Below are 25,449 nucleotides of genomic sequence, written 5' to 3'. Positions count from 1 at the left end.
TGCTGGGGGGGCTGGAGTATACATAAAACAATGTAGAAGTCTTTGCGGACCAGACAGTGAAGCATACCCAGGTCCACTGATGTGGAATTTGATTGTAAACCAGTGAATGACTGCTTTCTGGCTTCCATGTGGATGGGTGGTGCCAGCGCTGCTATTTTATATGCGGACCACCAATATTTCAACATGTAGCTGACCGCATCTATAGGTAATGCAATTTGTGTGTGTGTGGGGGGGAGGGGGGGGGGGGCGGTAAAAAAGCCTCAGGGGGCCACAATCGGCCCGCGGTCCTTAGTTTGAGGACCACTGGTCTTAAAAAGAGAACCCGAGCTGGGTTTGAAGAATGTGATCTGAATACAGAGGCTGGATCTGCCTATACAGCCCAGCCTCTGTTGGTATTCCAAACCCCCCTAATGTCCCCCTGCACTCTGAAATCAGACAGATCACAGCCGCGCTGTGTGGCTGTGTTTACATCTGTAGTGTCAGTCTCGGCTGCTCCCCCACCTCCTGCAGAGCTCCGGTCCCTGCCCCCCTCCTTTCCCTCTAATCAGCGAGGAGGGAAGGGAGGCAGGCGGGGACCGGAGTTCTGCAAGAGGTGGGGAGAGCAGCAGACTGACACTATAGAGAAAAAACACAGCTGCTGTGACACGCTGTGTGTCGACAGCACGGCTGTGATTTATCAGGGATTGCAGAGTGCAGGGGGACCTTAGGGGGGTTTGGAATACCAACAGAAGCCGGGCTGTATAGGCAGATCCAGGCTCACTATGCAGATCACATTGTTCAAACCCAGCTCGGGTTCTCTTTAGGTGTTCTTAAACTTGTGAACAATCTTTATTACATTAAACCCATACCAGACAGATGCGCAGCAACAGTTACTTCTTTAAGATCACTGCCGATGTCTTTCCTCCTTACCATTGACATTAACACATCTGAATGCTCCAGACCAGCAAAATACCAAACTGCCTGCTTTTATTGAGGTGGTCCCACTTGCGGTTGATAAATCAAGTGCATTTGACAGCAGCATCTAGCATAAGTACCCTTTTACTTCCAATGGAAATGGTGAAGGAGCATTTTATTTTTCACACATTACTTCTTTATTGGAAACATACTTAAATAATGACGGTGGAAGACCTGCTGAAGACCAGATTATGTATAATGTCTTGGTACGCATCCCTAGAGGTTGCCATTTCTTCACTGGGGATTGTAAAGATAAACACAAATTTTGCTGACTCCAGCAATTGCCAGTGGTTCCCCTATCTGCTCTGTATTCCATCCAGTTCCCAATCAGGTTGTTCACCATGGTAAAGCTTCCCTTCAGTGCAGATTGACTGGATCACTAACCTAAGCTTTCCATGTTGGTCTCTACTGGTTTGCACTTTCATCCTGTCTTACTTGAAAACACTGTTTACAGCACTTTTTTATAGATCTCGGGGTGTTTTTGTTTTTTTTGTTTTTTTGCAGTTGCACCTTTTTCAATCCCTACTGAGCATTACTTAAAACTCATCTTACCACATCAATTGGTTTCCAATTAACCTTTACACTGTTTGCATTTACTGTATATAAAATACCTGTCTTTTTCAATCAATATCTGACTGCTTCATCTTGGTTTTATGGAATCAATACATGTAACTTTAATGAATTAAGCATTCCTCATTAGCAACTTCAGTATTTTTGGAACCCCCATATTTTAATTCCATTTGGCAGGACAAAGCTGGTCCGTTATAAACAGACGGATGTGAACGGATCGGGTAAACTGAACTTTTTTTTTTAAGACAGAGTGAACAGAGCCTAATTTTTTATTTTGTGTTTAATGTATATCAGTTTACAATATTGTGGCACCTTGTGTGTAAATCCTGTTTGGTATGGATTCTTATGCACTGAGCTGTTTTTTCCCCCTCTTCCCCTGTATATTATTTTGGTTAATCTTTTACAGGACTAGCGTCCAGCTCTGGATCCCTAACTGAAGTAGCACGCAGTCAATACTTACCGCTTTGATGTTAAGGGGTCGTCCATTTAGGTCATGCTTGTTCATAACTTCCAAGGCCTTCTGCACAAACTCATTGTCTTTAAATTCCACCACACTGCAATAGAAAAGGCCAAAATAAGATATTGACTACACTAAGCACGTACCAGTGTAAAAACTGAATGGACGATATGAAGAAACACTTACCCACAGCCCTATAAGCCACATCACCACATGGGGAGAAAATTCAAAAAAATAAAATTGAAAAAACAAATTAGTATGAACCTACAACAAATTACTGGATAGCTCAGACAAATTCACAATGAAATATTTAGCAATCAAAAAAGGAAAGCATCCTAAAAGTCAGATTAGAAAATGGAATATTCTACTGTCTAAAATGGCCAGCCATACAGTAAAAGGACAACTTTTTCGCCCAAAAAAGGCATTTTTATATATTAAGTTCCATAAAACAAAACCATGATGCAAATTAGACTTCCATCACCATGTCCAATAACTCATTTGTCTCATCAGAAAAATAATGGAAGCCTTAACAAGATAATTCATTTTCAAGTAATGGGTCTAATTCAATGATTCAAAACGTTTACAGCACTGACAGTGGAGCAGCCCTGCAAGCCACAACAGGCATTTCAAAAAATATATTCGAGACAAATTCAGTACAATCCAAGGAACACTGTCAGATGTGCCAGTGAAGTGTATTCAAAACCTGACTGACGTCTGCATTGAGCTTTTAGCAGCAAACTTACAAGAATTGAGCAAGCAAACGTTTGGAAATGCAGTTAAGTCACTTTCAACCTCATAATTTGGATGAATAATATAGTGTGACCTTTAGAGCATTCAGACTGCAGTGTAAGAAAATGAAACTTACTTTTCAAATACTTGTACAGTAATACAGAAAACCACTGAGGCACTTTACACCTCTAGCAGATGGTAGCCCACGGCACTTACCCTTGATTTTCCTTCAGCATCCTTAAAGAGCTCCACGTATGTAACCTCACCAACTACATAAGACATACAAAGGGAAAATACCAAGAGACAAAGCATTTAACACCAGTATCTTTTACTGTGCCCTGTGCACAGGTCTACAAAACAAAATGACCTATAATTCACCAACAATCAAACACAGAACCAACATAGCGCCTTTCATTGACTACATCATTTTGCTCATTTTCAGGACTGTGAAGCAGCCACGTTGTCAAGAGCAATACCCTATACCATTTGCACCTTAATGCCAGATGTAGCATTTGGATAGGATATAGTTGAACACATTCAGATATGGAACTAGTACCTTGATCAACTAGTTCAAAATTAAACATAGCAATAAAAAAAGTGACCATCCAGCTCACAACAACTGTTTTAAGGTGACTTTCTACCTGAATGTCTTCAAGAGTAAAATTGTCTTAAGATCCAAATGAACAAGTCAATGGATTTCACAATTGACTACAATCAAAGAAATGCAGTGAATAAAACCAAATAGTCATGTCACCTTACAACAGAGGCACCAAGGAAAATTACTGATATTACAGTGTTAAAACACACTACCATGAAGCCAAGTTGTGTATTTTAGAGACTTTAGCTATTTCCAAAAGAAAACCTTGTAGGTTCCCAGCCCAATTTTTGTATCATTGGATGTTAAGCCAATTTCACAAATACAACAGGCACTATACAAAAACTGCAAGACAGTCTTTGCCATTGAACAAGTCACCAACATTATCTCCTGCAATATTAATCTGTTGTGCAAACAAGCACTCACTGCTTTGAAACAGCAGTTTTAGGACCATACATCTCAGAGCTGGCTATTAGCCTGTAATACAACACAGTACAGCTGCACTAAACAGCATGCAGACACTTCCCTGATTATCAGACAAAATGATAATGTACAGGATTTTACCTGAGACAACCCATGTGTCTGTAGTAAAATGAATTTCAAAATGGTTGGGGGATACTAAATAAGTTCTCTTCTGGGAAACTACAGCAGCCTACACTTACCTTTCTCCCTCATGAGGTCTTTGATAGCTTGCCACTTCATATCATATGGAATGTTGCTGATAAACACCCTATTTCGGCTTTGGCCCTTCTTTTCCCCGGGTCCTTTCTCTTTTCCGTAAGGATGGAATCTGCTTGCCTTTCTGTTTCCAGACTTCTCTTTGAGTGAGGATTTGTCTTCTTTTGATTCATCATGGTCCCTGTGCAACAGATACATTGGTATACAACTTTCACACAGGTCCAAAGTATACTAGTATAAGAAATGCAGTGAAAACATGCAAAAATGGAGGACGAGGCAACAGGGAAAGCAAGACCACAAATGGGGGTATGTGGATCCAGCATGCAGGGCTGTGGAGTCGGTACAAAAATTTTCCGACTCCGACGTTTATGAAACCACGACTCAGACTTCAACTCCAACTCCGGGTACTCAATATGGCTCTGACTCCTTAGTCTAATACTTAACAGGGCTGTGGATTTTGTACAAAAATCATCCGACTCCGGTTGATGAAATCAACGACTCCGACTCCCGGTGCCCAAAATTGCCCCGACTCAGACTCCTCGATTCCAACTCCACAGCCCTGCCAGCATGAACATGGTAGCTTTGCCTTGGGGTGTGATTTAATCATTGATAAATTGCCCACGCCTTCTCATAAATTTTGGAGTTAATTGTCTAATTACTTTTGCTCCCTTTAAACCAAAAGGTAGTACATTTTGAAGCGCTGTTATTCCTAAATCCTTCCATAGTTGGTTATAGGTACCCTCAAAGCAAGGCTATGTTCACATTTGACAGTGCAGCAAACCGGCACAATTTCTCCCATGTGATTATTTTTGGACATTATGGACAATACGCAATACACTTTCTCATAAGTTTTCTCCTAGGAGATTATTTTTCAACTTCTCTTTGAAACAACTTTTCAGCATTTTACAATTGAAAAGTGAATATTTTCTCAAAAAAACATTTATTGATGTGTGTGAAAACCTCACCTTAGAGAAAACTCAGGAGAAAAAAAGTTAAAGCATACCAGAGTTGAACAGTTTACTAAAAATGGGGAGCAGGCAGGTATATTAGGTGCAGTCCACATGCCCACGGCTTCCATATGCTCTAATTCCTCCGTGGCAGCTGAGCCCAGGTCGCCGAAGTCAGGCTGTATTGTGCACAGCCGGGAGCACTCTGTGCATGCACATGATGGCATAGCTAGTATAGTTTAGGGCAGGGGTCCCCAACCACCGCGCCGCGGCCCACTGCCGGTCCCTCATCCCAACCCCCCCCCCCCCCCCTCCTGTTATCTTAAAGGATACCCGAACTGTCATGTGACATGATGAGATAGAGGTGTATGTACAGTGCCTAGCACACAAATAACTATGCCGTGTTCCTTTTTTTATTTCTCTGCCTGAAAGAGTTAAATATAAGGTATGCAAGTGGCTGACTCAGTCAGGAAGTGACTACAGTGTGACCCTCACTGATAAGAAATTCGAACTATAAAACACTTTCCTAGCAGAAAATGGCTTCTGAGAGCATGAAAGAGGTTAAAAAAAAGGGAATTTCTTATCAGTGAGGGTCACACTGTAGTCACTTCCTGTCTGAGTCAGGACTGCGTCAGCCACTTACATACCTGATATTTAACTCTTTCAGGCAGAGAAAGAAAAAAAAAGGAACACAGCATAGTTATTTGTGTGCTAGGCACTGTACATACACGTCTATCTCATTATGTCACATGTCACCTCGGGTATCCTTTAAGAGCGGGCGGCCGCTTGTTCTCAGATTTCCCCGTGGCAGCATCTCGTATTACAGCAGCGAGTCTTGCGGCTGCTGTAAGGAGGGAAGGAAGCAGGGCAGCAGTTCCCATGGTAACGGCGATATATCGCCGCTACAGGAGGCCTCCCCTCCTTACAACCGCCACGCTGTTGTAATACGAGATGCTGCTAAGAGGAGAGATGCTACGGGGGAATCCAAGAGAACAAGCGGCCGCCGCCCCTATACTGGGGCAACTATGCTAGCTATGCCACCGCAACCCAACCCCCCCCCCCTTCCCCGGTAACCGGCTGCGCACGACACTGTCCACTAGGGAAAATTTGGTCAGAAAGTGGTCCCCGGTCCGGAAAAGGTTGGGGACCCCTGGTTTAGGGGATCCAGTGGAAAACTTCATAGAGAAAAGTTCTCCAATCACAGCACCATCTAGAGCACAAAGCGATGTGGGCGTAGTTTACTACTACCCATCTTAAATCTAGGAGTACAAGAGGGTGCCATCCTCCCAACCATATTAGCTGAATTTCCCTACAAGGTTTCCTGCCAGGTCCCCTAAAGTAAACTAGCACCAAAGGGAGAGAGGCTGTAAAGATGAAGAGGGCCCCGGCCGGGTCATAGAGGATCGGGGAAATCTCCAAAGCATGGAGCGTATACCTACTGACTTATTTCAAAGTTCAATTCTTTTTTCCCCCTACAGTAGTCCATTAACCTCCTTGGCGGTATGGACGAGTTCAGCTTGTTCATAACCGCCGCAGGGCACCACTCAGGCCCTGGTGGGCCGATTTTCTTAAATTTTTTTTTTTGAACACGCAGCTAGCACTTTGCTAGCTGTGTGTTGGGGACGATCGCTGCCGATGCGCCGCGTAACAGGGCCCCGAGACCCCGTGCGCAGCCTGGCCAATCAGTGCCAGGCAGCGCTGAGGGGTGGTTCGGGACTCCGTGACGTCACTCCGTTCGTCGCCACGGCGACGGGGGAATCCCTAAAGGAAATCCTGTTCAGAACGGGATTTCCTGGTGGGTTTGATTGCCGGCGGCGATCGTAAGGGTGGGAGGGATTCTGCAGGGAGGGGGGAATCATGTAGCTAGCACTAGGCTAGCTACATGATATAAAAAGAAGAAAAAAAATCAAATACTGCTGTGCAGCCACCCTGGCAATCTTAATAGAACGCCAGGGTGGTTAAAGGGATACTTAAGCCATTGATAAAAAAAAAAAAAAAAAAAAAAAAAAAAAAAAAAAAAAAAAAAAAAAAATTATATATAATATATAGTTTCGTTTCGTCGACAGGCTTACTGCACAGGCCTGGCCACACGTCTCCTTCACGGTCCCTTCCCCAATAGCGCCCTGCACAGGATGCTATCGCAGACGGGAATGCAAAAAAGGCTACGTGTGGCCAAGCCTGTCTGCGGAACGAAACTAGCTGGCGGCGGGGGGCCAGAGGATCCGTGAGTGACTGTGAGGGCACGGGATGGGTGCAGGGGGCTGGTAGAAGCCCCAGGTGAGTAAACATGTTTTTTTTATCAATGGCTTAAGTATCTCTTTAAATGAATGGGAATGTTTTACACACACACACACACACACACACACACACACACACACACACACACACACACACACACACACACACACACACACACACACACACACACACACACACACACACACACACACACACTTACAATTCTATTCTGATAATTTTGCAAAGCATGATCAGTTTTCATACGGTTTAAATCAGTGGTCCTCAAACTAAGGCCCACGGGACGAATACGGCCGAGGCTTTTTCACTGGCCCCCCAAACATCAAATGTATAACCAGGGGCATAACTAGAGATCCCCAGGCCCCCCTGCAAAAAAAATCCGGCCCCCCCAGGGCCCGCTCGGACTTTTGGGGGGTAGGAGGGGGTCGCAGCATAAGAGGAGAGCGTGGCCGCAGATCGGTGGGGAGGGGGGGGGGGGACATTCCCCCCCCCCCTCACCTTGGGCTCTCCTCTCAACGCTCCCCTCCTGCAATCTTTAGTGACAGCGGGCAGCAGCAGCGGCGACGGCGGCAAGATAACACATTCCTCCTTCGCCCCGGAGGTCTCCAATCAAGTAAGTGCTTCATGTCACTTCCTGTGTAAACAGGAAGTGACATGAAGCTCTTAGACATCGGAGACCTCCGGGGCGAAGGAGGTGTGTGTTATCCTGCCGCCGCTGTCACTAAAGATTGACGGAGGGGAGCGCTGAGAAGAGAGAGAGCCCCAAGGTGAGGGGGGGGGGGGGGGAATGCCACCGATCTGCGGCCACGCTCTCCTATGCTGCGACCCCTCCTGCCCAGCAAAATGGCCCCAAGCGGGCCCCTTCCCCCCCTCCCCGGGGGCAGGGGTCGCATCCCCTATTGTTACGCTGGTGTGTATAACTTATAGATGTGGCCCACTGCACCTTTAAATATCAGTGGTCCGCATATAGAATAGTAGTGCTGGCACCACCCATCCACATACTGTAGAAGCCAGCGAGCAGTAATTCACTGGCTTCCATTCAGGTTCATCAGGTGACACTGCAGTCCAATTGAACAGCAGGTTGTCACCTGGGTATGCTTTACGGAGGTGCTCATACCTGGTCTGGATCTTTACAAGTGTGTTTTACTCCATTTGCCTGATGAAGCAGGAGTGTTACCTGCGAAATGCGTTGCAACCTGTAATTACTCATTAAATGTACTTTTTGACATGTCCAAGTTCAAGTCTTTGTGTCGGTTTACCTCGAGGGAGATGAGTCCACCCATATGTCCCCCATTTAGATGGTTTTTAGATGCTTTTATCCTACTTTGGCGCCTCTGTTCAAATTGTGTCTACTATTTGAATCCACCCTGGGTGGAGGGGTTGGTCCCCCTTTTCCTATTTACAGAGAGCGACTTCTTAAACTTGAGTGAGGTCAGGTGCTAATGGCCCCCACCTGTCTATTCAGTGGTGTTTGTATTTGTGTATATATATATATACATATATATATATACACACATATATACATATACCGTATTTTTCGGACTATAAGACGCTCCGGACTATAAGACGCACCTAGATTTAGAGGGCAAAAACCAGGAAAAAATTAAAAAATACTAAATCTAGGTGCCTCCATGGTCCAGGAGTCTCCTATAGACCTTTAACCTCCCCCTAAGATGTTTCTAAGTTATACTGCCCAGCTACACTAACCACTTCTGCCCCACCAACTACACTAACAACTGATACCTCACCCCCAGCTACACTATACTTCACTAACCACTGATGTATCCCCCCACCCAGCTACACTATACTTCACTAACCACTGATGTATCCCCCCACCCAGCTACACTATACTTCACTAACCACTAATGTATATCCCCCCCACCCAGCTACACTATACTTCACTAACCACTGATGTATCCCCCCACCCAGCTAAACTATACTTCACTAACCACTGATGCATCCCCCCCACCCAGCTACAGTATACTACACTTCACAAAGCCCTGTCACCTCCCCCCCCCCCGAACCTAGCTACACTAATTGACCATTACTATTAAACTAAAAGCTCACCCATAATGAGGAGGTTCGTGGCAGCAGAGTTATCCGGAGGTGTTCCAGCATAGCAGCTGCTGCTGCAATCTGTATGCCGGTGTCCATCGTCTTGTCGCCCGAGTGGCGGCAGTGGGATCAGCTGTACATCTCCCTGGGTGGCATAGCAGCAGCCGCTGCAATCATCTGCAATGCCTATGTGTATCTGCGGCTTGTCCCCCGAGCGGCTCCAGCAGCAGCGTAATCCGCGATAACTCCCCGGGTGGCATGGCTGTAGGTGCTAAGATTGCTTATGCATGCGTCTCTTCTGCCCCGCATCAGCCGCGTGTCATTGTAATACAGGCACAGCGGGACATCTTCAGCCACGTTACTATCAGCGTCCGGCAGAGACCTCTGAACTGCTTCCTTATTGGTGCCCTCTGATGACCTGCGTCGCACGTGCGCCGGGGTCATGTGGCGAACCAATAAGGAAGCAGTTCAGAGGTCTCTGCCGGACGCTGATAGTAACGTGGCTGAAGATGTCCCGCTGTGCCTGTATTACAATGACACGCGGCTGATGCGGGGCAGAAGAGACGCATGCATAAGCAATCTTAGCACCTGCAGCCATGCCACCCGGGGAGTTATCGCGGATTACGCTGCTGCTGGAGCCGCTCGGGGGACAAGCCGCAGATACACATAGGCATTGCAGATGATTGCAGCGGCTGCTGCTATGCCACCCAGGGAGATGTACAGCTGATCCCACTGCCGCCACTCGGGCGACAAGACGATGGACACCGGCATACAGATTGCAGCAGCTGCTGCTATGCTGGAACACCTCCGGATAACTCTGCTGCTGCTGACACAGTGCCCGCCCAGACAGGTAAATTGTTACATTTGGACTATAAGACGCAGTAACTTTTCCCCCCCACTTTTGGGGGAGAAAAAGTGCGTCTTATAGTCCGAAAAATACGGTACATATATACATATACATATATACATATATACATATACATATATATATACACATATACATATATACATACATACAAAACATTTTTTCTGTTGGATCCTAACGGGGGGGGAGGAATTAATACGTAGATTCAATGTAATGTTTTTCAACATCATTTTATGTATGTTCCGGCCCCTCCGCAAAAGTTTGGGGACCCCTGGTTTAAAGTGTACCTAAAGTAAAGGGAAAAAATGAGATTTACTCACCTGGGGCTTCCCTCAGCCCCCTGCAGCCGATCGGTGCCCTCGCAACTCCGCTCCGATGGTCCAGGACCCGCCGGCGAACACTTCCGGTTTTTATTCTTCGCATTCCCAGCCTGTATATCGCCCCCTATGCTGCTATTGCGGCCAGAAACAAAAACCTCATGATATAATGAATTGTATGTGTAGTACAGATAATTCATAGAACATTAGTAGCAAAGGAAATAGTATTATTTTCAGTTTTATAGCTTTTTATCTTTTAATAACCTTGCATAAGTCTGTCATTTACAGTTTACAAGCCAGACTATTTTAAACTATGAAAACAGAGCACAGCTAATGACCCTTTGAACTTTCCTGCAGTGAAACCTTATCTAAAGCTGTCTCTGTTTCTTTGATGTATTAGTGCTTCAGAAAATAGGACTGTTTGGGTCGGAAAGCTCAGAGAAGCTATTTTGCATAGATAATTGAAGTTTCTTAAAGGACTTCCGAGGCCAAAATCCGGCCCCCAAATGTAAAAAAAGTTATCTACCTGTATGACTTTCTAAGGCACGGAGGACGCCGTCCGCGCCCTCCGTGCCGTTCCGCCAGGTCCCCGCCTCTCAATACGACCCCGAATGGCTCCCGACCCCACGGCCAGGCTCTGCTGCCTGTATAAAGATGGCCGCCGACCCTGGCCGCGGCTGCGCACTCCGCATGGCCGCTACTGCGGCTGCGCAGCACTAGGGCCAACCCCCCGATCCACGCTACAGGAAACAGCCTGTTGCGTGGATCGGGGGGTTGGCCCTAGTGCTGCGCAGCCGCGGCCAGGGTCGGCGGCCATCTTTATACAGGCAGCAGAGCCCGACCCTGGCCGTGGGGTCGGGAGCCATTCGGGGTCGTATTGAGAGGCGGGGACCCGGCGGAACGGCACGGAGGGCGCGGACGGCGTCCTCCGTGCCTTAGAAAGTCATACAGGTAGATAACTTTTTTTACATTTGGGGGCCGGATTTTGGCCTCGCAAGTCCTTTAAAGCCCCATCTACATGGTATAATTTTCCGTCAGATCGACCAGTGATCTGATAAGAAATTACACCATGTGTAGAAGTCCAAATTGTTTCTGATCAATTTTGCATTGACAAGTACCCAAAAATCGACCATCCGATCAAATCAATTGGAAATTATCTAATAGATCCATTGATCTGATGGAAAATTGTACCGTGTAGATGGGACTCAACTCTTCTGGAAACAATATGGGACTCATATCTGTTCTACTAATGTTTTATGTCTTAGCTGTACAAATCATCAGTTTATTTTCACTTCAGATTCCCTTTAACTATTAAGAAAAAGCACTTGTTTTTATACAGCACTACAAACCGCTGTAAACCACTTCTTAGTAATTCACAAGAGTCCAAAGATAGGCTGCTGACTGGACATCACAAAGCAACTTAGAAAATTCATACAAACTACAAAATCCACACAGATCACATGCTGCTATGTCAAGTTTTTTTTTTTTATTTAACCATTTTCTATAACACAAATTGTGTCCTCAAGCGAAGAGCAACACTATAGTAAAAATAGGACAAAATCATAAGAGCTAGTTTACAATAGCTGGATGCTTTCTGTATCCGGCTTTTCCATATTGCAGACAGCCGCGGGTGTCTTCTGTCTTCACACCAGAGCCCATTTGCTGCGTTTTAAACACAAAGTCGAAATTCGTCGTTAACCAAGGTAAAATGAAAGTCCATAGACTTTCATTTTACCTTTCACCCCCAACGCTGCGTTTCAATGCGGCGCGGAACAACGCACCCAGGAGCTTTTAATCGTCGGGAGCCGCGTTTTCTCGTCGAGTTAATTACTACCGCCGCTGATTGCGTCACACCGCAGCATCCTGACGACACAGCAGGCTATGCAACGTGCGCAGGAGAATGGCTCCTGCACGTGTTAGATGTAAAAGAGCCCTTACTGCTGCGTGGAAATCAGATGCATACCCCCCCCCCCCCGTGCATCGTATCCGCACCACAATGGCACAACCGCATTCAATGGCAATTATTCCAGTGACATGCATTGGTTGCAGAAAACCACGATACGGTTTCACGAATAGTGGAAACAGGCCCTAAAAAGACTAGAAAAACAAAAGTTTGCTTTCCTAAAACAGAAAGCATTTGCGATAATTCAGGTTAGAGTGAGCTCGAGATGTCTCCCAGGCACCACTGCTGAATATATGCAAATTAACCATTGTACCCTTAGAAGCTAAACACACCTCCAGAACCGCTGGAATGCAATGATGTGTCAGCTTGTGAATATGTACAGAGCCATAATAATCCAACATGCATACAGACTGTTTCGGATTGTTTGATCCTCATCAGTGCATGGCATGGATTAATTTGGCTCTATGGAGTAGGGCTTGTAAATCCGAGAGGCACAGACTAACCAGCAAGCTCATGGTGACCCAGAACTCATTGGGGTGTGTAAGGGACTACAAAGGTCCTAAAAGCCCCCTTACTAAGATGTTAAGAAAAACAAAAGTTTGCTTTCCTAAAACAGAAAGAATTTGCGATAATTCAGGTTGGAGTGAGCTCGAGATGTCTCCCAGGCACCACTGCTGAATATATGCAAATTAACCATTATTACGGCTCTGTACATATTCACAAGCTGACACATCATTGCATTCCAGCGGTTCTGGAGGTGTGTTTAGCTTCTAAGGGTACAATGGTTAATTTGCATATATTCAGCAGTGGTGCCTGGGAGACATCTCGAGCTCACTCCAACCTGAATTATCGCAAATTCTTTCTGTTTTAGGAAAGCAAACTTGTTTTTCTTAACATCTTAGTAAGGGGGCTTTTAGGACCATTGTAGTCCCTTACACACCCCAATGAGTTCTGGGTCACCATGAGCTTGCTGGTTAGTATGTGCCTCTAAAAAGACTAGAATAAGTGTGTAGAGCAGGAATAGTTAAACAATGTGGATTACACTGGCTCCCCCTCCCTCCCACAAAAACCAGACAAAGTGCATGCACAGAAGACCCCCAACTGACTGAGCCAGTTACCAGGGTGATTGCAGCTGAACAACAAGGGACCCAGACGTGCTTTAGGAAGCTCAGGGTAAGTATCAAATCTTTAATAATACATCTCTGGTCCCTATGGCAGAGTTTCCCGTGCAATTTGCCTGCAGGGAAACTGCAGATTCGGCACAGAAACGGGCCCTAAGCCTTAGTACAATTTTCCATCAGCCGACCGATAATCTGACAAGAAATTGCATCGTGTGTAGACGTCCAAATTGTTTCAGATCAATTTAGTGTTAATAAGTACCAAAAAACTGATTGCAAAATCAATCAGAAACTAATAGATCTGACGGTGAATTGTACCTTGGGTACCCAGCCCACACAAACCTTGATTTTCCCATTCAATGACCTGCAGATTTGATAACTTCAAATCTTCAATTTAGGCCAAAAATCAAAAGTATCAGACAAGGAAGATAATTTAGGTCGATTGGGGGTAGGGTTGGCAGATGATTGATAGGCCATAGCGTGGCACTGAATCCAACAGTGCAATGTTACAGATAAAGCAATATACAATAGGATTACCTGGCAGTATCTATTTAAAAAAAAATATCAATGAGCTCTGTGTGGTAGGAATCAATTCCTCCTGAATAGATTCCTTTCTGGAATTTTGGAACATTGGGTGAAAATCTATAAGTGTGTGGCCCGATTGATACACAGAAATAAGAATTGAACGGATTTGCACTCCTGGCCATGGGAGAGGCGCCAGGCCGCAGTATGGGCGGGAGAATCTTCCCATGCAGCTGCTGCGCCTCACCCCGCTAGCTATGAATGAATGGCGAGGGAGATACTGACACCCGCCACCAGTCAGTCACAAGCCAAACAGGCAGTGGCCTCGCCACCCGTCCACGTCTCCCTCCTCCCCCCTCCCCGGCCGCCATTTCACGCCTCGCTCCCTTCACCTACTTCTTCATGCCGTTGGAATGGCTCTCCTCCGCCATGCTGGCATCGCACTGGTCGTCGCACTCGCTGTTGTTGTCGCTGCCGTTGTTGAGGGCGTCACGTTGATCGATGTCCGCCATTGTTCGCAGTAGATGCCTTCGTCACACCACGAGCGTCCTGCAAGAAAGAGTCCGAAAGGCCACAACTCTTCCTCTGAGCCTAGTGCGTAATCCGCCGGCACTCTCGCGAGAACACATACACCGCCCACCGCTCTTCTTTCAACACAACTTTATTGCCTACGGAATGCGTGTACACGGTCATGAACAATAGATGCAAATCACATCCTGTTTCCATTGCAAACACGTTGTACCTGACTTTTCAATGGAAATCAGCTATTCAACCGATCTTGTTTCTGCTTTCGCATTGTGGTCAATTGATAAACAGGACAAAATGTGCAGCATAGGAGAAGGCAAAATATCCAAAGCGTAGTGACTTGTTACAGTATAGATAAGGCAAAATATAACTGCCTGAGTATTTATTCACATGTATAATAACTGCCTGAGTGGTCATATGGTCCATTATATTATTATTTAAAATTATTATTTAGTACTTTATAGCGCCATCTTACTCAGCACTGTACAGAGTATATTGTCTTGTCACTTAACTATCTTTCAGGGGCTCACAATCCATAATCATATGTCTATGTATGTATAGTGTAGTGCAGAGTTCCCCAACTCTGTCAGCAAGGCCCACCAACAGTACATGTTTTGCAGGAAACCACAAACATGCACAGGTGAGGTAATTAGTGTCTCAGTAGAGATGATTAAAGAGACACTGAAGCGAGACTAAATCTCGCTTCAGCTCTCATATATAGCAGGGGCATGTGTGCCCCTGCTAAAACGCCGCTATCCCGCGGCTGCACGAGGGTCCCTGACCCCCCAACCCACCCCCCGCAAACCTTGGTCGCAAGTTGGTCATAGATTTTTGCTTCCTGGAGGCAAGGGCTAACGGCTGCAGCCCTGCCTCCCAACGCGTCTATCAGACGCGCATCGCCGCCTCTCCCCCGCCCCTCTCAGTGAAGGAAGACTGAGAGGGGCGGGGGAAAGGCGGAGATACGCGCTGACAGACGCGCATGAGGCAGGGCTGCGGCGGTTAGCCCTGCCCCAATGTGGAAGCGCTCCCCCGCATTACGGAGGGGATTTGGGGGGACAGGGACCCCCGTTAAGCCGCGGGATAGCGGCGTTTTAGCAGGGGCACACGTGCCCCTGCTATATATGAGGTCTGAAGCGAGATCTATTCTCGCTTCAGACTCTCTTTAACTACCTCTGTGGATTTCCACAAGACATGCACTGTTGGTGGGCCTTGAGGACTGGGTTGGGGAAAACTACTAGTGTAGTCCATACCAAGAAGCACATGACTCATACCAGGCTCCGGAAGTCAGGTGATGCAGAGACTGTGGGACAGCATCACAGGACAAGGCTTCTCGGGTAAATATAACTTTCTTTTTATTGCAGGCTGCTGGATTTTTGTATTTACTCTGGAGGTCCTTTTTTTAAAGAACAAGCGACACCCATGCTAACCTAGAAATAAAAAACTCATATATAAGTAGTTAAATACTACTTCTACTTACATAACAGATGTATTGTGCTATCCACTTAATGATTCCTGTGAATTTTACAAAGGAAAAGCAGAAAATCCTATTGTTAAGCTTGGAGGTGTAATCTCCACCGTCAGCATGCAACACATAAGCTGACGTGAAGGAGGTACACACACCAGCACAAGGAATCAGGATATCCCCAGTTTAGTGGAGGAGAGGACTGACTCCAATAGGAGATTGTGGTGCACAGAGCCGGTGCAGATCCGAACAGCCACAAACAACACTTTCGTAATAACGTCTCAGCGCAAGTAGTGCTGAGACGCATAAACCAGGACTGAGGAGATCAGGACAGGTAGACAGAATGAACGCTTGCTTAACTAGTCACTACTTAGTGACAGCAAGCGTCCACAATAAAACAGACTGGAATGAGGTAGCCAATGCGTTTGCAGCGATGGCGTGCCTCACCAAGACAGGACAGGATAGTCAGGAAATAGCAGGATCAAGATAGATGAACGTAACACAGATAAATATACAATAAGTATGATTTCCTAGCGTATTACAATTACAGCTATCAATGAAACTATTTGTAACGTCTGACTAACATATGTATATATCGGCAATGAACCGATATATGACATAAGCAGGAACTCTGACTAAGATTGGAGTAATACAGGGAACAGGACTCAGAAGGATTCGCTATCTCTTCGCAGAGATGAACGCAATCCACAAACAGGACCAGGAACAGGATAACTAGCTCAGCGTGCTGGAACGCTGACTAACGGAACACAGGATATAAACAGTTCGTGTACGTATATATCAGCGACACTGATGTATCAACGTAACACGAATACAAGGAAAATAATAAACGTGCAAGTATGCGTATATATTGGCGATGAACCAATATATGACACAAGACAAGCAAAGTAACAACTTCTAGAAACAAGAGAAGAACTAGGAGGACTCGCTGACCCCTTCGCAGGAGTCAGCGCAGTCCACACGGACTAGGAACGAGGTGGGGCATGGGCAGAGTAACAGACAGGATCTGAGACTATGGTAGCCCATGAGGCATTGCAGGAAGCAGTTCTTTATACTGAGGTCATCCAATGGGAGCAGACCTGCAGATTCCCACACAAGTGAATGGTAATTAATCACAGGCTGATAGCAGGAAAAGGCAGACAATGATATGCAGCCTGCAGGAAAGGGATTGCCCCTCCATTGCAGCAGACAATGTTTGTTTACACAAAAGCATATTAAACTGTCATTAACTTCAGAGCGACTGCAGATGGAATCAGCAACTAGTTTAAGTGCAAACCAAACTATGCAAGCAAATGCATGTAATGACATTAGAACTGCTTGGTTTGCAATACCACTGCAGTCAGCAGTAAACGCTGCAGAAGCGATCATAACCGTACCCCCTCCCTTAAACGCGGCCTCTGGACGCCTATGAAAACTGACATATTTCTCCTGAACCACCCAAACCAAAAAATCAGAAGTGGGAAATCCAGCAAACTGAGCTGACTGAAAATTCATGAAGGTCGGATCAGCCCGACAAAACCAAATTCCCGAATCAGTCTCACCAAAACTAGACCAATTGGAACCAGAACCTACCGAACCATGCCCGTCAGCACTACAAGCCTCAGTGTGACACCCATCAGAACCACGACTTCCAGAAAACAACCCCAAGAAACTCTCTGAGCAATACCCACCGCCTTCCAAGGACTGTCCAAAAACGCCAAAGCCTTTGCAATGCCCACCGGAACTGTCCTTACCAACACAAAACCCACTGTTGAACCAGTCCAAGGTACCAGGACAAGTTTCCTCAGAGATCTCCCAGAACACTTGGAAGCTCCAAAGAGATCCCCACAGGTCAGAACGCCCCTTAGGCTCACATGGAGAACTATCAAGAACCCCTATGGAACCCAGGGCAACTCCAGAGTCAGGGTCGCAAGGACAAACATCAAGATCAGGGCTTTTAGGGACCAGAACCATCTCCGGGCATGCAGACCAACCGGCAACATCAGAACATGTCTCCACTAGGGAAGCACGTGAGCACGCTAACACAGACACATCTGGGCACTCTGGCATACGAAGCACATCTGGGCACACCGGCACAAGAGAAACCTCTGGGCATGTCAAGGAACTGCGAACCTCAAAGTCAGTCAAGACAGGACCGAAACCAGAACTGGGCAAAAAAAATTCATCATGATTAGACTTCACAGTTACTGGATTCTCACTAAAAACTGCAGGATCAGACTTAGATGTCGCTGATTCCAGCAGGGTTATTAACAAATCATGTTCAGGGGCATTTACAAGACAGGGCAAATCTTCTGATGTATGCACTGAACTAGACAGGGTTCCCATAGCTTCTTCTGGACTAGACAGAGACTCATCAAATACACTGGACTGGAGCTCATGAAGGGCTGCAAAACAAGTCAATATTGCAGCAATCCCCACTGAACTAGGCAAAACTGAGAAACTCACTGGACAGGAAGGGGACTCTGGAACTACTGCCACACCGGGCAGAAAACCAGAATTTTCCAGGATACAGGGCTGGGTTTCAGAAACACTCATTAACCCGGACTGAAATTCTGAGATTTCTACTATTTTTTCCAGCGAGTCAGAATTATCCATGTTACAGGGCAAGACTTCTGAAACATTCAGAGGACAGGGCTGGAGTTCCTCGGCTGTTACAACACTGGAGAGGGACTCAACAATATTGGTTAAATCAGACTGTGTACAGGGCAAGGTATCTAACACACTTGCTGACGAGGACAATATTTCAATGGCTTCTGCTTTGCTGGGCAGAAATTCATCAAGTTTTATTAGAGCAGACTGTAATTCCAAAACAGCTGCTAGACAAGTGAATATTACTGCAACACCAACTGAGGTAAGCAGTGCCTCAGACTCCTCTGCTAGAGGGTTTGAAGTATCCAAAGTACTGGGTGAAGCATAAGACTCTGCGACCACAGCTTCACTGGACAGGATCACTGAACAGTCCATATTGCAGGGCAAAACCATGGAAGCACCTGCTGGACAGCATAATGATTCTGTGACCTGAGTTTCATTGGAGAAATCTACTGCACAATTCATGGTACAGGGCAAATTCACTGGAACATTTTCTGAACAAGGTAATAATTCTACGATTTCAGGTTCACATAGCAGATGCTCTGAGCTATTCACGAAACTAGAGCGAGGTGTAGAGACAGGAAGATCAAGACACAAAGTTTGTGCATCTGAAGCACTATTCAATTGGAAAATTGGAAAATTCAGATGCTGGGGTTCTGAGGTTTCTAGACAGGATTGCTGGGACTCAGAAACTAATGTAGTGCATCTATTGGCATCTGCTGGATCAGACAGGAGTTGAACTTTATTAACACAGGTAAATTCTACAGAAGTGTTTGCAGAGGCAGGCAAAGATTTTCTAATGTCTGTTTCACTGAACAAAGACTCATGAGTACTGGCTAGGCTGGACTCAGAAGTCAGCAGGACCTCTGGATTCTCTGCTGAGAAATTTGTGCAGGGCAAAGTTAAGAAAGTATCAGTGGCTTCTGTTTTACTGGGAAGTAACACTGAGTTATCATGGTACAGGGTGGAGTTACAGGAACATTCACAAGACATGGCAGGGACTCAGTAACTGGAGAAGTGGGACAGTCTCCAATTGACAGTGTGTCTTCCCTGGTATCAACTGATTGAATCGCATAAAAATCGTCCAAAATCATCTTCCACACATCGATCAATGGAGCCACAAAGTCATACCCACACACACCAGTTTTTATTAGGTTATAGGCAGACTTAATGCATGCATTCAATACTAATTCACTTTTTGCACTGTAAAACTGACAAAATGAACTTGCATCTTTCTTCCATTCATAGACCAGGGCTTCCATCTCTCCTTTCTCAAATGGAGGATCCCATGCATATTTAACAGCTGAGCATTCCGGCTGATCAGAGTTTGCAAATGTGTTAGTGGCAGAAACATACATTGGGTTATTTAGCAGGTGATTGGCCGATTTCTTATTCCTAAGGATCTCCAATACCTGTAGCAAGTGTTGAACTGTAGTGTATGCAAATTTCCCTTGCTGCACGAATAAATTGATCTGTTCAATACTCTGTAATATATCTTCATAATCATATTCAGATAATTCATTTAAACAAGAACTTTTATTTTCCCTGGCTAGCAATGAAAGTTCATTAGTAGTTTCATAGGTCCATTTGACTCCCCTGAATGGTGACTGAATTTCATTATCTGCTACTGGCGGAGTCTCATTACAGATCTGATGCGCAGTCGCCAAGGGCAACGACTCCGCTGATTGTAACGCTTTTCTTTTGGAGCGTTTACGTTTGGCTTTAGACCCTGCTGCCTTAGCAGAAGAAAAGTTATCAGAACAATTATCTGCTTGCTGATTATTTTTGTAGGCAGTAGAAGGAGCAGCTGATTGACAAGCTGCCAGGAGCTTATCAAAAGGGCTAGGCAAATCGGTTTTGCGCAGCCAGTTATGGATCACAAACGCTAGAAATTCCAGTGGTCTCTCTTTTAAATTGGTATGATCCAAGACATCGTAGGCCCACTGAAACAATCTTCCCTTAAATAAAACATAAACTAGCTGGGGTGCCCACGTTGAAACAGGAGTAGCCTGGAGCTCGGGATTGGCCAGGAACCTGGTACATTTAGAAAAAAACTCATTTTCTGTTTCAGAATTGAGTTTCTCAAATTTCTTAAAGGAACAGGAACCATAACAAACAGTGTCATTTTTGCTGGGAACCCCCCCCCCCCCCCCCCCCCACAATGGGGATTGGTAATGGGGCTACCATAATGTTAAGCTTGGAGGTGTAATCTCCACCGTCAGCATGCAACACATAAGCTGACGTGAAGGAGGTACACACACCAGCACAAGGAATCAGGATATCCCCAGTTTAGTGGAGGAGAGGACTGACTCCAATAGGAGATTGTGGTGCACAGAGCCGGTGCAGATCCGAACAGCCACAAACAACACTTTCGTAATAACGTCTCAGCGCAAGTAGTGCTGAGACGCATAAACCAGGACTGAGGAGATCAGGACAGGTAGACAGAATGAACGCTTGCTTAACTAGTCACTACTTAGTGACAGCAAGCGTCCACAATAAAACAGACTGGAATGAGGTAGCCAATGCGTTTGCAGCGATGGCGTGCCTCACCAAGACAGGACAGGATAGTCAGGAAATAGCAGGATCAAGATAGATGAACGTAACACAGATAAATATACAATAAGTATGATTTCCTAGCGTATTACAATTACAGCTATCAATGAAACTATTTGTAACGTCTGACTAACATATGTATATATCGGCAATGAACCGATATATGACATAAGCAGGAACTCTGACTAAGACTGGAGTAATACAGGGAACAGGACTCAGAAGGATTCGCTATCTCTTCGCAGAGATGAACGCAATCCACAAACAGGACCAGGAACAGGATAACTAGCTCAGCGTGCTGGAACGCTGACTAACGGAACACAGGATATAAACAGTTTGTGTACGTATATATCAGCGACACTGATGTATCAACGTAACACGAATACAAGGAAAATAATAAACGTGCAAGTATGCGTATATATTAGCGATGAACCAATATTTGACACAAGACAAGCAAAGTAACAACTTCTAGAAACAAGAGCAGAACTAGGAGGACTCGCTGACCCCTTCGCAGGAGTCAGCGCAGTCCACACGGACTAGGAACGAGGTGGGGCACGGGCAGAGTAACAGACAGGATCTGAGACTATGGTAGCCCATGAGGCATTGCAGGAAGCAGTTCTTTATACTGAGGTCATCCAATGGGAGCAGACCTGCAGATTCCCACACAAGTGAATGGTAATTAATCACAGGCTGATAGCAGGAAAAGGCAGACAATGATATGCAGCCTGCAGGAAAGGGATTGCCCCTCCATTGCAGCAGACAATGTTTGTTTACACAAAAGCATATTAAACTGTCATTAACTTCAGAGCGACTGCAGATGGAATCAGCAACTAGTTTAAGTGCAAACCAAACTATGCAAGCAAATGCATGTAATGACATTAGAACTGCTTGGTTTGCAATACCACTGCAGTCAGCAGTAAAAGCTGCAGAAGCGATCATAACACCTATTCTAGGCAGTGGCCATTTTGCCAAGCTAATGCTGACATCATATCCTCCCTGACTCTAGTTTCCCCCCTCCCTTCTCTTGCTCATTGTGTATTCATTAGCTGCCCTCCTCCCAGAGTCTTTTGTTATTTACACATCCAATCACGTAGTCACCTCAGCCTTGCTTGTAAACAGAAGTGATCAGCTAGGCAGGGAAATAAATGGAAGAGGAGGAATATATTATAGATAAAAAGAACTCCCAGCATTCAAAAGAACTTCCAGCATTCAACTTTTTGGCACTAGGGCCAGTGCACCTAAAGTATGTGATAACTCCAAACGTTCTCGGCCTTTTGGCTAAGATCAAGTGTAGTATCTGTTCTTATCAGTGCTGCAGCTTGGGCCCACAGTTCCCCTGGTGAAAGAGCTAAATGTCCTTTTAAGGGCACATCCCAGGTGGAAAGGGCGGAAGACTCTGAGATCGCCGAGGAAGACGTCGGACTGAGGACGCCGAGACCAAGCTGAACCCCTGCGAATTCCTAGCAGAGGATCTTCCAAGGCTTCGAGCAAGTTGGGGAGCAGCAGTCCCGACGAGACCTCTACGACCTCAACATCGGCAGACCTCCGGAGACCCGCCCACGAAGACGAGAAGTAAAGATGACAAAGAAGAGGATGCCACAGAAGAAGGGAGAAGCCATGGAGGCTCCCGGAACAGGACCGTCGGCTGGACCTCGGGAGGAAGTGGCCGCCTCGACCTCCACCACCCCGGCGGAGGCAACCCCGGAGCCTCAGGCCAGGCCCAGGCAGAACCCCTCAGGGGCGCCTGCACTGGAGCCCTGAATGAGGACAACGGTGGCGCTGAAGCTGACGAAGGTGGATGGTCGAGTGCCGGACATGACCCCTGAAGTGTTCGGCAAGAAGATGGTCCTCGACCAGGGATTCTCCAAGGCGGAGACCCTGTCGATTCAGAACTTCCTGGAGGGGGTCTTCTACATCACTTTCATCTCGATGCAGGTCTGTAGGAGGTACTGGGAGGCCTTCTCCACAGCAGGCCCAGACTCGCCCTTCAAGAAGTTTGACGGAAACTCCCCAATCCAGAGAGAGGAGAGACGAATCATGGTTGCGATGAGGAACCCCCACATACCAGCAGCGGACATCGCCACCTACTTGAGACGCTTCTGCCAGGTGCTGAAGGGTCCCACCCAGATCCTCAATTCCAACGGATTCTGGTCGGGTAGGTGGAGTGTCATCTGCAGGCTGCGGAAGGACTCCAGCAAGCCAGGAGGCTTTCAGCACCTGATCCCAAACTTCAACCTGGGGAACTCACCGGGCATCATCCGTTATGAGGACATCCCCCAGCCCTGTATGAAGTGTGGAAAGCTGGGCCACATCGCAAGAAACTGCAAGGAGCACGCCTGCAGGACCTGCCAGGTGACTGGCCATGAGGCGAAGGACTGCCCCCGAGTGCGGTGCTATAACCTCTGTGGACTACCAGGCCACCTGTACACAGCCTGCCCGCAACGTGCCAAGAGCTACGCCGGAAGGGTTGCCATGGGCGCTGTGAAACCTTCACAGCCAGCCGCAAAACCACCACCCCAAAAGGCAGCCCCGAAGGAGAAGAAAAGGGATAAAGGAAAAGGGAAGGCACAGGAGGGTAAGATACCGCCACCCCCGACCCTTCCCACACCTCCGCACCCACCCCCTCCCTCCCCAACCCTGCCCATCCTACCTCTCCCACCCCAGCCCAGACCCCTACCCCAATCCCTGTGGTCACCCAAACCCCACTCACCCAGACCACACCCGCCCCCACCTCCCTCCCCCCCTAACCCCCCACCTCCCCTCCAGGAGGCTTCTCCCCTTGTCTCTCCCGCAGAGGTAGTCACCAAGGGGAAAAGGAAACAAGCGGAAGACTCATCACCCCCTGAAGATATGGCCAAGAAAAAGGCCATTGAACTGGAGGCAGATGGGGAAACCGAAGAGGCCATTGTAATCGAAGGAGAGGATGTGCTCGAGGAGCTCAACCAGTACATCGACGACTACAGGAACGCTACAGCCGAAGGTATTATCAAGGAGTTCTAGGATTTCTCACCTACCAACGGCTCGGCATCGGAGAGGGATCCACCCGTCAGGACAGGTAACTAAGGGACCCCGTCCCGCCTACCTAACGGTATCTCTCTTTTTCCCAAATGTTTTACATGATGGCAGGAATTAACATTTTTTCCATCAATGTGAGAAGTATTAAGGACAAGTTGAGGAGACAGACGACCCTGAGCTTCCTGTCTGGGCTGCAAGGTAATGTATTCTTCCTTCAGGAATGTGCATTGCCCCCTGCTGGCACATTCAGGCACCTCTCCTCCGAGTGGACTCACAGCCCTTCATTCTGGTCAGGGGGTGGCGACTGCAGATCCTCGGGGGTCGCCGTTCTGATTAGGGGAAGGCAGTTCACGGTTGACACTGTGCAGGAGCTCGTCTGTGGCCGACTTCTGGTCATAGATGGCTCATGGGCAGGAGAGCCGATTAGGCTCATCAACGTGTACGCCTCCCCTGGGAAGAAACTTTTCCAGACCCTGAGACCTCATCTCGCCACCTCCAGGTCGGTAGTGTTGGCCGGTGACTTCAATTGCCCGGTGGAAGAGGAGGGCCGCAGCTCTGGCTCAGCAGCCAAGCTGGACATTACATCCCGGCTGCTTAGGGAGATGGTGACGGAGGCCTCTCTGAGAGACGCGGTGGGCAGCATCGGTCCGGGGGCTGTGAATTATTCATGGTCCCGTCCAGATGGCTCAGTGCGCTCAAGGATTGACTTTATCTTCACCTCCCAGGCAGTGAGGCATAGCAACCACTCAATGGTCCCCTGTTTCTCTTCTCTGACCACAGAGCGGTGAACTTACAGGCAGCCCTGGGTGACGGGTTCCCTCCCAGCCCGGGCTCCTGGAAGCTGAACTGCACTCTGCTGGAAAACGAGCAGATAATGGGGGAGCTGAGAGAGGCCTATGTCTCCTGGCGGGATAAAAAGGACAGTTTTGACAACGTGGGACAATGGTGGGAGTTCACCAAGGTGAGGTTCCGCTTTTTCTTCCAGGAGAAGGGCCTAAAACAGGAAGGTGAGCGTAGGAGGGAACTCAGAAGGTGGCAGCGAGAGCTGCAGTCTCTGCAGGACCTCTTCCATTGTGGTTGGGATGTTAGGCAGGAGCTGGAGGAAACCAAGAAATGCCTGAAAAGACATTTCGAGGAGGAATCCAGGCATATCGTCTTCCGTTCCAAGGTGGAGAATCTGGAGAAAGGTGAGAAATGTAACTCATTCTGTTTCAGGAAACTTCACTCAGGCCACACACCCCTGGTCGAGCTGAGAGACGAGTCCGGGGCTTTGAAGAAGGGGAAGGAGGCTGTGATGAAAGTGGTCACCGACTACTACTCCAGC

General features: G+C 46.9%; 1 protein-coding gene and 2 pseudogenes across 1 annotated transcript in view; 2 read left to right on the top strand and 1 right to left on the bottom strand.

Annotated features, from left to right (window-relative positions):
• The window catches only part of MYEF2 (myelin expression factor 2), a 47,598-nt gene extending 33,010 nt beyond the window's left edge, over positions 1-14,588 (bottom strand). The window contains exons 1-5 of the mRNA XM_068275429.1: positions 14,363-14,588; positions 3,968-4,164; positions 2,927-2,979; positions 2,168-2,175; positions 1,985-2,078 (exon numbers count right to left, since the gene is read on the bottom strand). Coding sequence (XP_068131530.1) covers positions 1,985-2,078; positions 2,168-2,175; positions 2,927-2,979; positions 3,968-4,164; positions 14,363-14,478 — 468 coding nt within the window. The 5' untranslated portion in view covers positions 14,479-14,588. The remainder of the gene's footprint in view (positions 1-1,984; positions 2,079-2,167; positions 2,176-2,926; positions 2,980-3,967; positions 4,165-14,362) is intronic.
• Positions 14,589-22,368: 7,780 nt separating this feature from the next.
• Positions 22,369-22,485, top strand: LOC137564531 (U2 spliceosomal RNA; annotated as a pseudogene).
• A 203-nt stretch (positions 22,486-22,688) lies between these two features.
• Positions 22,689-24,110, top strand: LOC137562254 (zinc finger CCHC domain-containing protein 3-like; annotated as a pseudogene).
• Positions 24,111-25,449: the final 1,339 nt, after the last annotated feature.

Source organism: Hyperolius riggenbachi, chromosome 3 (assembly GCF_040937935.1).
Source record: "Hyperolius riggenbachi isolate aHypRig1 chromosome 3, aHypRig1.pri, whole genome shotgun sequence".
In the NCBI taxonomy this organism is placed as follows: Eukaryota; Metazoa; Chordata; class Amphibia; order Anura; family Hyperoliidae; genus Hyperolius; species Hyperolius riggenbachi.
The sequence above is the reverse complement of the archived record's forward strand: the minus strand, read 5'-3'. Positions and strand labels throughout refer to the sequence as shown.